Source organism: Lissotriton helveticus, chromosome 2_1 (genome assembly GCF_964261635.1).
Source record: "Lissotriton helveticus chromosome 2_1, aLisHel1.1, whole genome shotgun sequence".
In the NCBI taxonomy this organism is placed as follows: Eukaryota; Metazoa; Chordata; class Amphibia; order Caudata; family Salamandridae; genus Lissotriton; species Lissotriton helveticus.
The window spans coordinates 99090386-99103018 of NC_136059.1; the positions used below are offsets into that span (position 1 = coordinate 99090386).

The 12633-nt window shown below is 44.0% G+C and overlaps 1 protein-coding gene across 1 annotated transcript in view; it reads left to right on the forward strand.

Moving 5' to 3' along the window:
* The window catches only part of LOC144819229 (snake venom metalloproteinase BjussuMP-2-like), a 183682-nt gene that overhangs the window by 162675 nt on the left and 8374 nt on the right, over positions 1 to 12633 (forward strand). The window contains exons 7-9 of the mRNA XM_078677197.1: positions 7060 to 7113; positions 7196 to 7267; positions 8416 to 8585. Coding sequence (XP_078533323.1) covers positions 7060 to 7113; positions 7196 to 7267; positions 8416 to 8585 — 296 coding nt within the window. The remainder of the gene's footprint in view (positions 1 to 7059; positions 7114 to 7195; positions 7268 to 8415; positions 8586 to 12633) is intronic.

Sequence of the window (12633 nt, forward strand, 5' to 3'; positions counted from 1 at the left end):
GCTGGCATGTACGAGAAATTGGGAAAGGGGTACCTTAAAACAACTTGGAACCTGCCCTATTCACATGCATGTGTCAGTAATAAAGGACAGAAAGTGTTTCTTAGTGGCAACAATTGTGCTATGTCACTAAGCGGCACGCTTCTGTGTAACGGAATTAGTTTGCATGGAGCCTGTGAAGGGAATTCATACAACCTTTCATGTCACCAGCAAGGCGCACCTGCAACTGAAATAGAACCATTCTTTCAAAGACTCTATAATGGGAGTTACATTCTTATTGTAGACCGCAGATGTTGTAGTCTTATGCCCGGGACTCCTTATCTAGTCACTACGACTGCGAAGGTCAAGTGCTGTGGACGTTCTTTGTTCCCCAGCTCCTTTCCAGACAGGGAGGCAAGGGCATGGCCCAATTTGAAAATTACTTCTATTCGAATAGATACTTTAAGCAGAATGAAAACAGTGCTTCTTCAGACGCCTACAAGGCTCACGTCATCAAAAGAAACGTATGATCTACAAGTCGCAAGGACGACTGCAGAGATACATACATTATTATCAACTAATTCCCCCGTACATTTCGCGGAAATCCTGAGCGAAATCTTAAATATTTCTGATACCACTGGGGTCTCAAAGGTATTTAAGACAGTATTTTCGATGGCATTAACACCATTCAAAGCCATACTGGGTATTTTTCCAGATTTCGTCCATTCGATTTTTGGCGGACTTCCCCTGATCCTGGGACTAATTGCAGGAATCCTATTCTTAGTCCTTATTTTTCGTTATGGCAACCCATGTCACAGATCAAACTCTCGCGACAATGGAAGATACATTCCTAGCCATTGGATACCGGGACCGGATATCAAAAATCCTGGGACTCTCCCGGCTTAGAGACCTGAACATGACTTGGTTTCTATCATTTCGACCAATGTGGCAAAGGTGTGTTTTACCTGTATTGAGGTGTCTGCTATGCGGAGAAGAATGCGTGTTAGACACCTGTCTGACGCTACAATCGGATGCGCCAGTGGATGCAGATACATTGTTGGTTCCTACCAAGGTTCACGCTTTGTGCTGCCCTCGAAGGCTGCCAATCCTGATGACGGCATTCGTGGAATCTTCACCACTACGATTGAAGAGTAGTGAAGTTCAAGATGAAAGCAGCATCGAACAGGTACGACCTTCTGTCAGCAATGCGAATCAGAATGTCAATGGAGACAATCATGCGCACGAATGCATGGTTACACCTATTTCCGACTTAGTGGAACTTTCCCATGAAGCTGTTGACAGTTTTTTCGAAAGCCTTAATGATATGATGTTCTCTCCAGAACAGAAATAGAGACTTTTGAGCAAGCTCGCACACGGCGTTCCCTGAATTCGGCCTTCAACTTTAAAAATAAAGTCACATGAACAATTTTTCCCACCAGTTCACGGACAGCAATTTTTTAGCAGCCCCAAATTATTTTTTACAAAATTTTCGGGACACTTATCTTCTGCTTAAAGTAAGAAACTATTCCTAGAGAACTAAGATTTCTATTTTTAGATACTTTATAAACTTTAGTTGCCCGCTGGTATGTTCACAAATATTTTATTATGTGATGAAATGGTCTCGAACTTTCTTTCTGTATAGCCATATTAAGAGCCGTTTCATGTGTATTTCTCATATACCAAATATGCAATAATGTCAACAAATGAGTGTTTACTTTAGCGTTTGATTCATAGCTTGAGTGCATACAATATATATGACTGCAATTCTCCAGTATATTTGAAAATTTCAAAATGCATTTATGTATTTTGGGGTGGTAAGGTATACACTATACTCTATAGTATGTTGTACTATGTTATAGTATGCATAGATTAGTAAATATGACCATAGTTAGCGTGGAGTGGGTGTCATGTATTCCTATAGGTTCTGAATCGATCCCCCTATTCCTGACCCTATTCTGGTTAAACTAACTATCAAGTTAACTAACAGTCAGCCCATGAGGCAAGAAAAGCCCCCATGATGCAGATACCGTTATCTGACGCAGTCACACTACGGCACAGGAACGTGTTATCTGATTAGGTCATAACGCTTGAGATCTAATTAGACAAGCGACATTCCTCCAGCCCCTGATAAGGCATACGACGTTCTCATAACAAATCAAACCTATGACAACCTGGAAAATCCGTGCGGCCATTGTTTTGATTTCACAGAGAACTTTAGTAAAGAATGTGCTAACGAGCAAGTCGTATGACATCTTTATTGACGTATCTATGTCCATCCTTACGTCAATCTCGGCACCTTTAAGGTATAAATATTGCCGATCTTGCCCTATGCAAACACACGCGTGGTGACAAGACGGAGCAGCCATACTTGCCGAAGCCGAGAGCAGAAGCAGACCCCGCTGGCAGCAGCCCCGCCTTCCTGACGCGCTGAGAGACGCGCTGCTATCTCCTGCCGAGAAACCCAGCACCGGCGCTTCCGGGCAGCCCTCGCAGGCAGCCTGGAATATCGAGAGCAGAGAAAGAGATACCATTCCTCATTCATCCTAACTTCCAGGTACAGAACTGAATAACCCCTCCCAGAGAATTCTTTAGTTATTCACTTGGCAAAAACAAACTTAACTTAAACTGTAACTTTCTATTCCCGCCCACGCATTAGACTTAGGTCAGGTACACGGGGTAGGCGTATTTAGAAACACCAGTTGAGTACGTTTAGTCAAATGTATATGTGTATGTAATATATTTTAATCATTTAAAACATCATATGGCTCAGAAACCATATCAATGTTTTTACAGTATTATTTTATACTATTGCTTTTAATGTATGCACTTTACTTAACTATAAGTATTGCAATAATATCGATCCATTTCTCTTGTACGAGAAAAGAGACTGATCAATAAATGACACCTTTTTATTGAACACGCCCGTCTCTTCCTGTTCTCTACAATCTGATGAGACTAAGAATGCACGTACTGACTGAGTAAAATAATTGCCTTGTGCTCACACGACTCTCGAGATTGACTCTTGATTAGGGGAGAGCAAAGTTGTCATGTTCTATGGTTGTCAGAAACTAAATCCCTTCTTGTCTAATCAGGGGAGTTAATTCTTTCCTGAACATTCGAGAAAGTTTCTAGCGAACTCTGAGCTACGCTGGCAAACCCAAAACTTAAGTCTAGTATCGACAGTAGTAGACCTAGTTAACGTCTGGCCTAGGCCTTTACTGCTGTAGGTATTATTCCAATGCGCAGAGCCTATTGGGAAGATAGGAGCTACACTACAAGCTCTCAGCCAACGACGCCAAGGGAGACATATACATATTAAAAAGGGTAGGGCTCAACACTGAGCCCTGGGGCACTCCCACACTCAGTGTCGGGATGTCCACTGTAAAGGGTGGTGTCCAAACCGCCTGCTGACGGTCCTTCAGGAAGGAAGGAAACCACCTTAAAGCTGTGCCCCCAATCCCGCAGTCCTCCAATCTCTGGAGGAGTCGACCATGGGGCACAGTATCAAAGGCCGCCGTGAGGTCCAGCAGTAATAAAACTGCTTTACCCCCTCAATCTAGCGTACCTTTGATATTTTCTGAGACCTCCAACAACGCGGTCTCCGTGCTATAATTAGCCCTGAAACCCGATTGACTGGGGTGCAGGACATTAGTGTCCTCAATACATTTAGTGATTACCTTGTTTACGTGCTTCTCCAGAGTTTTTGCAAAGAAAGGGAGCAGCGTAATAGGCCTATAATTAGTGGCCACTAGAGGATCCGCAGACGGCTTTTTAAGAAAAATAATAATAATTTTATCCACTTTCCATCTGGCCGACACCTGACCACTAGACCGATAAAGGTTCAGGGCTTTATTCACTGTGGGGTTTAACACTTACACAACACCGGCTATTATCTTGACTGGGCAAGGATCTATAGGGGATCCAGGTTTTAATGTCTTCATAATAGCCAGTGAGGTATCCAGGGTCATAACTGGAAACTCCCGCAATAGATACTCCCTGAGATCTTCCTTCTGAAAAAAACAATTTTGATTCAGCACAGTCGGCAAGTCAAAAGTCTCTTGGATGTCCTTAATCTTGTTATGAAAGAAAGCCGCAATCTGAGTGGCCCATTCAAAGGTCGGAGCAAAAGATCTTTGGGTAGCTAAGGGTGAAACAAAGTCTTTTACTATCCTAAAGAGCTCTCTATTCCTATTACTGGCTAAATCAATTTTTGTGGCCAAGTACCTTTTTTTCTCCTCGCGTACCTTAAGGTAATGGACTTTAAGAGCCAATGTATATGTCTGTTTCCTATTGGAATCAAAAATTTTCCTTCACAGACGTTCCAAGCATTTACAGGCACTCTTGCTTTTCTTCAGGGCTTCTGTAAACCAGGGGGCAGAGACAATATCTCTGGACGTTCTATGCACCCTAGGGGGGCAAGATACAATGCCCACTTCTGCAGCCACTCCTCGAGACTAAATATAATATTATCAAGAGATCCATCCCCAGGAATAGAATGAGAGTTCAATATGGTAGTCAAAGCCTCAGATGTAATAGACTTAAAAGACCTGGATACCTTAGCTTTTCCCCCAACCTTGCCTAGTGTCCTTGGGGTAAATTTCTCCCAAAAAAAACGTTAACACACTGTGGTCAGACCATGTAATAGGGAGGGGGTCGTCCAGAATAATCTGACATGTGGAGAAGATCTGATCCAGTGTATGCCCCTTTTCATGGGTGGGAGATGTTACATATGCTCCCATATTAAAAATTTCTAAGCATTTGCATAGCTTCTTCGGTTCTGGGGCATCAATTTGGTCGAAATGGAGATTGAAATCTCCTAATACCAGACATTGGCTGAATCTAGTGGCAATAGGTTCTATAACATGCTCAAAGGACTCTAAAAAGCGTCCTGCTGGCCCAGCAGGTCTATAGATCAAAACCCCAGCAACGGACTGATGGGCAGAGATGGATAGAAGAAATCCTAAGCCTTCCGCACCCTCGAGTCCCAAAATCGGAATCGATGAGCAAGGGAAGGGGTTTTAAAAAAAAAAATTTGCAAGAACATTTCTGAATAAATCTATATGGGAGAACCCACAACTCCCTCCTATAGCTGCATTTGAAATCTACATCATTAGGAGACTATACCAGACAAGTCTTGGTTTCAAGAAGTAAGTAAAGTAAGTGGGGGAATAGTTTATATCTAACTCAATATGTAAGTACCAGGATCTTCTTGGAAGCAGCATCAGACCCAAGGATGCCCCTGACCTCCACCCTCCATGACATCTGCTCTGGAGAATGACAACCCAAGGGGGTTGGTGAGGTGCCTGGTGTCAGGACAAGCATGATGGGAACATCCCAATGGGGAGCAAGAAACTGGAAAGGTGAGGAGGTTAAAAAACAGTTTTATTGCCTGATGAAATGAGCAGAGAGGGACAAGGAGGTAGGGGGAGGCAGAGACAAAGGAACTGGTGACCGTCAGGTGAAACAGGAAAGAGAAATAACAAGGACATACGGGGTGACCGTGCATTCATACAATTACGTGCGCGACGGCTGGTTTGATGTACCCTTTTGGTGAAGAAAATGAATCCAGAACTGTCCCAATAGATCAGAATCCATACTCTTTCTAGCTTGGCAGACTCTCAGAAAAACACAAAAAAGTGGTAAACCATTAGCCCTGGTTGACAAAACCACGAGCCGGCTATAGGCATGAAATGTGGGTGGAGTGGGCGTGACAGGAAATGTGGATTAAAAGCAGGAAACATAATGGACATAGGACACTTGTGAGAAGGGAAGAGCCGTTAAAGAGGGAAGTGGAATGTTACAGTGGAGGGACAGAGAGTGGGGCTCAAAAGGGCGTCACCTGAGTGGCAAAGAGGCGGGGGGCACTAAAAGCCTCTTGGCTATCCTCCAGGTGCACGAGCCACTGGTGTGTGCATCAGATGCTGTGGGGGCATGTGGAGGAGAAAATCAATATTCTATTTAATTCCATAGTATGCCCTAAATGCTTGTATTGTGACACACACCCCACTTTTCAAACCTAAATAAGATGACAACACCTCAAGAATGCAACACTAGCTACTCCACTAACATAGGTATTCCAACCGGGCATTTAAGGGATCAGTAAGTTCAACTACTATCCTTTTGCTGTCCCCTATATCATGGTTTTAATCCACCCTGTGCCTGTGTGGGAAGTTGCTCCCCTGTTTTTCTCGGCACCATTCATTTTGTGCGGGCAAGTACAAGCGTTGTCTCAGCGAATATATACAGATTTCACTTTCCAAGTCTCTGTTCTACCAGTTCACAAGAACTAACATAGAAGAATTTTGAGTAATAGAATCTAAGTAGCTTCAGGACTTTTTAACTTTTTAAGCTTGCTATGCGATCCGGATAGCTGCTTAGGTGGGGTGGTGGGGGTTTACTATTTTTTTCATCGCTCACAAACCTAGGAAATGTATTTTTTAATCCTTTCTCTGCCTGGGCTGACTGACGTCTTTAAGCCTTTAAGTCTTTAAGTTTCTCCTCTTTTTCACAGTGCAGTATTTTAAACGTGGAGTTTCTTTATACTTGTATAGCATCCAAGGGTGATATAAAAAAGTGTATTTTCCACAATAAACTTCGCTGATCATTTGGGGACGGCAGGGTATTTCAAAAGATGTTGTAGCCAAAGATGACCTTCTTTGTTACCTTCTTTGTTACTTTTTATCTCCCATCTTACAATGGAGTGCTCCTACATTTTCGTAATATTAAATTCGGCCTCCCCCTTTAAAACACATTTATTTTCTAAACAGATTTACAAGATAATATTGGGCTTCAGGGGCACTTGTGAAGTGGCTTAGACCACTGTCTTGGCAGTACCCTCTCACATCACAATATACCCTTCCGTGCCCCTCCAAGGGTTGACCGACCCACACTTTGAAGACCACTGTCGTACGCTGAGACCTGTTCCTGGCTGTGCACTCCCTGAAAGGGGTACTCATTCAGCTCATTATTCACCTGTGGAGTTATAAACACTTAAACTTATGTCATAAAACAGCTAGGAATAGTCCGTTTCATAAATAATTGTATTAACGTGTTTTTTTCTAAACTTGTTTATTATTTGTTTAGAGTCTTCAAGATATGTACAACATTGAGCTCTTCCTGGTGGCTGACAAACAGGAGGTGAGTGTCTTGCACAAAGCATTAATAATGACTTGCCTTCAAGTCTCTGGCATAATCTAGAACTCTTTCTGGTCCCTTGCAGTTCCGTCGCCATGGTGAGGACCTAGAAAAAATTAAACATCACCTCATCACAGTGGCGCATTACATCAATCAGGTAAACTATCCCAGGCTTGATGGACTGTGCACAAATGTCACTTGGAGTAATTGTGATATGAACAGAAGACGCGGGCCCTGTGGGGTGTAACCCACTAACTCATTTAGGTAAAAAAGGTGTCGTGGAAATGTCTTTCAGACGACCACAGGGTAGTGAATCTCAGAAACTGCTGAGTGGCAAAACAGATGAACAAAAAATTGATGATAAAAAAATGAAGATAATTTGTTTTTTAACGAAAATACAAAGCAAAGCATGGAGTCACGAGTAATTCAAAATCAAACTTGACATTTCTGAAAACTTGAGGAATTGCGGCAATATTAAAACAAAAACAGAACTGGAAGAGGGTTTAGCAAGCAAAATATTTATAGTCTTTCTTCTATGTCTACCAAAGAAAGTGTAGGGTACATGCATTCATGTTCTCATAAAGGATAAACGGATGACATCATTCAAACAAATAAGCAATTTAAGGACTTTTGCAGAGAAGTCCTTCAACAAATTAGATTAAATGTATTTTTTTTAAAATGTGTGGAAACGTGTTTCCACAGTCCCATTCTTTAGAACACGCATTTAGTGTATCCAACTTTAGTTTATGAAATAATGTTCCCTTAGGTTATTATTGCATGTGACTGTCATGATTTCTACTCAAGCGCTCTTGGGGTGGGCGGTAGAGGCGCCTGTATGTGAGCGGGTAAGACAAAGGGGGAGCTAATTCTGGTAATATTTGTAATGTGCATCTCCGTATTCCCTCATTGGTATGGCTGTAACAGGGCTCATAAATGAGATATTAGGGTTGAAATGTGTTTTGGGAAGGGATTAACAAATGTATTTTTTACTCTGGACTTTCCTAGCCATGTCTGCCGACTATTCAGCGTCTCCCACCTCTTCAGCTTTATTCTATTCTCTCCCAGCTTTATTTATTTTTTATTTACGTTGTATTTGTAGTCTTTCTAAATTAGTTCCTTATTGTTGATAGCATTTGTGTTTTTAAATATTTCATGTATGGTCAAGAGCCACAACACCTTAAGAATTCAGCTTGCAAATAATCAAATGGCTATAATAAAATAATACAAAAAATCAGAATTACACCTTGTTGCATGGTTTTAGAACTTGATTATCAGTCACTCAATCTTGTTGTCTCTTTCCTCTAGATATTTTTGAAGATTAACTTTCAGATCTTTCTGGTGGGACTTGAAATCTGGTCACAAGAGAACAAAGTCAACATTTCAGACAAGGCGCCTTCCACGTTGAAGACCTTCCTGCAGTGGAGGAAAACTGAACTCCTGCCTCGAAAGAACCACGATAATATTCAGCTCATAAGGTACTCACCCTCCTGCAGACTGATGACCCTGCCTATCCTTGTGGCTCACAAGCTTGGTGTTCATTTAGCTCCACTTGAACAGCACTTTGAAAATACCTAACTGATGTCATGTGCTTTTTCTAACATTTTTATTTAATTAAACGTAGTACCTATGACGCCTTCAGCAACCTGTATTTCTATATAATGCCCGCTCCAAATCATTAATGCAAACACACGAAAACCTCGAGCCGGATTCACAGAACTTTCTGCCAAACTAAGCTGCACAAAAGCATCATTCATGCCTGAAAATGGCAGATACAGAGTTGCAGAGTATGGACATATGGATATAAGGTGCAGAGGGCAGTTCTGGTACCCTGCCCATCACCTGTAAGTGTGCGCGGAGCCCTGCCATTGGCTGCTCTCTGACTCTTGCAGTTGTTTTGCCCGGGTCCCAGTTGCAAGAGTTGTTTTTTTTCCTGAATTTTACGTTCGTGAGAAGTCTGCATGTACAAGTCCAGGGAAACAGCATTTTACCACGGAGTCGTGACCACGCAGTGCCTTTACAATGTGGTCTTTACAACGAGGCGTCTTTACCACTGCGTTCCTTTACCACAAGAGTCTACGCAACGACTTGCCGTCGGGGAAGCAGCGTTGGACTTCGAAGTCCAACACTTTCTCTATTGTTGGGCGGACTGGAGTTGGATTAGTAATGTACACCTCTCCAAAGTCCAGCACTTGCCCCAAAGTCATGTCGTTGCAGGTTGTAAAGACTTGTGTGGTAAAGCAATGCAGTGGTTAACGCGGGTCGTTGTTAAGAGTCAGGGCCGGACTGGGAACAGAAGCCGGTCCGGGAAAACTGCTCAGCCCCTCTCCCCCACCCCAGGGTGACAGGGAGTGCCACCGAGCAGTTTGAGGGCCAGTTTCGGCTGATTTTGTTACAGGGGGCCGATATTGCCAACCCTCGGTAACAAAAACGGCCCCCCAGGGTCCCAAAACCGGCCCCCACCCTAGCAGCCTACTGGGGAAACGCCCAGTGCCCGCTATGGCCAGTCCGGCCCTGTTAAGAGTGCGTTATAAAGCCATGCGTTGTAATGGCTTGCGTGGTTCTGGAGGGTAGCATCCACTTGGCCCCCTGCTCTTCCTCTGTACCCAGGGATGTTTGCTCTTTTGTGGCACAGCTATCTATCTGCTGCACACTGTGAGTCTTTTAAGGGGATGTGGGTGAGCCACCAGTCTGCCGTTCTGGCAGAGAACCCCCGCCAGATTTACAGATCTACGTCACATTGGCATTTACACACCTGGCTAGAAATGTATTTCTTCAAATAAAAGCAATGACCCTGGCATGCTGTAAGTTGCCTCCCTGCATGTGGGGGTGATTGCTAATTTTCCTAACCAGGTCTGCATTGCCTTATATAGTGGGGCCTGAGCAGAACAAATGTGCATCAGATATGCGTAGGGCGCACTTTAAGCATTCACCGAGCCACAATGGATGTCTTCCTTGTCACAGGTTTCTGGTGGCCAGTTCTTAATTTGTAAAATAATAAGAGCCGGGGCCCAAAGTGCTGCCGGTGCTACTAAATGTCAGCACACCCAGTACCTCCCTACCAAGGCTGCGTATTCCTGACCCCACCTCGAGCAGGGGCGGCTCTAGGCTCATGGTGGCCCTGGGCAGGGAGCGTAGGTAGGGGGCCCCGGAAGAGGGGGTCCGGGCGGGGCAGAGCACCCAGGAGAAACACAGGTGTGGAGGCCAGTGAAGAGGGGGGGATCAGGGGGTTTGGTAGTGGAACAGAACCGGAGACCGCCAAATCCCTGCCAGGGGCATCCACGCAAATATGTATCCATCCTCAGATGATTATTATATTAGGGATATATATTGGCATGGCGGCCCCTGGGGTTTGGCGGCCCTGTGCAGGTGCACAGCCTGCACATGCCTAAGGCCGCCCCTGCCTTGAGTATCCTTAATCTACTCAGACACCCTCCCTGCTGCTTCACCTCACCACTGCAGGTTCCTGCTTTCTCCATTGGTGATGTTTTTTCTGGCTGGCTCTACCTCCTTTTTGCCCCTTTGTGTGGTTTTCCTTCTGCTTCTCTTGGTTAATGTCTAATGTGGAAAAATAAGGGCCAGTCCCTAAAAATAAGTGTTGGTATCCCTACCGGCTCAAATTAAGCACTGCTAATTGCTCAGCCATCGGAGGCTTATTCTACCGGTTCCACAACCTTTGAATAGGGTGGGGAATCTGTTGGTTCGTCAGGGCGCTAGACCTGAAGGATTATTGATTTCTCTCTCCTCCAAACTCCACACGACTCATTGATTAGTATTGAAAAGTTACAATGCTGTAAGACAGTGTCTCACTTTGAAGAATTTGCTCCCAGTATAAAAACATCTGTGCCTTCTCTAGTCCATATATTTCAGAAATAACTAGAAAAATGTGTTTTCACTAAAAGGGTTGTCCATGCATGTAGCACAATTGGAAGTAAAAACAAAACTGCAAACAATTTAAAAATGAAACCATTGTACAATGCTAAAGAATAAGCCACGGTCTTCAACATCAACTTTACCTCCTGTACCCCCTTCTCGTACCGGTACTTACCATATGAGGTGTGTTACCCCCCCTCAGGGATCACGTGACTTAGCTATGACCAATCAGAAAGATATCCAGTATTATCCCCACCACCCCCCATACCATTCCTGCCAATATGCTAATTAAAGGGGACAGAGTCCACAACCCTTCCAGGTTTCTTTGTCTGCTCTTCGCATCACAGACAAATAGAGGTGATTGTTGAAACATTAAAAGGTAAGCCCTGGGAGGCCTCATGGGGACATGCTCCAGGCATGTTGTCCTTCCCTCCCTGGTGGTGCATTGCTGGGCTTTGTATTTATGGTGAGGGAAAGTTCTAAAGTTCATATTTTACAAAGGCTTTGCCTTTCCACAACTATGCTGGTGCATTGCCCCTGGGGAATAATTGTTTTTACAGGTATACTATGAGCCTATGTCGCCCACCGTGTAGGATGCATTCCTCGTATGCGGATCACTGGATCAGATCCGGTGACCCTGCAGCGTATCGCTTCACTGGAGAAGGGCACACATTACTGCCATTATCTTTACGTGTTTGGGTGCCTGGTGAGTCGGGCTCATGGTGCTTTCCTTTGCTGTTCAGGGTTCCTTTGAATAGTGCTGGCCCGATGCTTGCAATCTTGCTCTTGCACCGAGGACATTGATAACTGATTCCCTTTTGTTGAATGGTTCACTCATCACTGCTCAAAGGACAAGGATGACGACGACCATGGCAAAAGGCGTAAGCAGGGCTTTTCTTCTTCTGTCCCTGATCCTGGTGGTTTTGATCTTTCAGGGGATCAGACGCAATGTTTGATTTCTTCATTGTTGGATGCCCTTCATAAATCCAGGGACAGAGAAGTAGCTGTTTCTCTCCATCCGCCCCCACCTGTTCTAATTCCCTGGTTTGATGTTTCTTCTCCTTCGTCAGCCTCATCATGGCCATTACTGGAGTATGACGAGGATGAGTCTCTAAATTGAATCATAAGAGTACATTTATTCAAAAATGTTAACTTTTTTCTTTATTTAGATACTTGGGTGATAATCATCATATTCCAATGGAGGATGGCTCTCCAAGTACTAGTTCTGGAGTATTTCATCAATTCCAGTAAAACCCTCCTACGTGTCTGGCCATTAATAGGGTGGTTACAGATCTGTTGTTTAGTATTTATAACTGAATTATTAAACAAGGCGCTGTCGCTTGTGGCCTCTGCCGCTTTTACCAGCTCCGCCAAGTGCCACGCATCATGGTTTAGAGTAACGCAAATGGGTTACTACTACCGCATTGGTGTAAAGTGTCATGCAATTGACAGCACCAGGCAGTGTTCTCAAATAATGGAAGTACCTGCTATAATTATTTGCAAAAGCCCTTCCTGTCAAAGGAGGCTCTGCCAAGGAAGATGAATTGTGTGCGTTTACTACTGCCGTGAACTCCTGCCGTGGGATAAGTTAGAACGGTCAGGCAGTTGACTTTCGTACCAGTCGCTGGAACAGGTGTGGTGGCATAAAGCCCC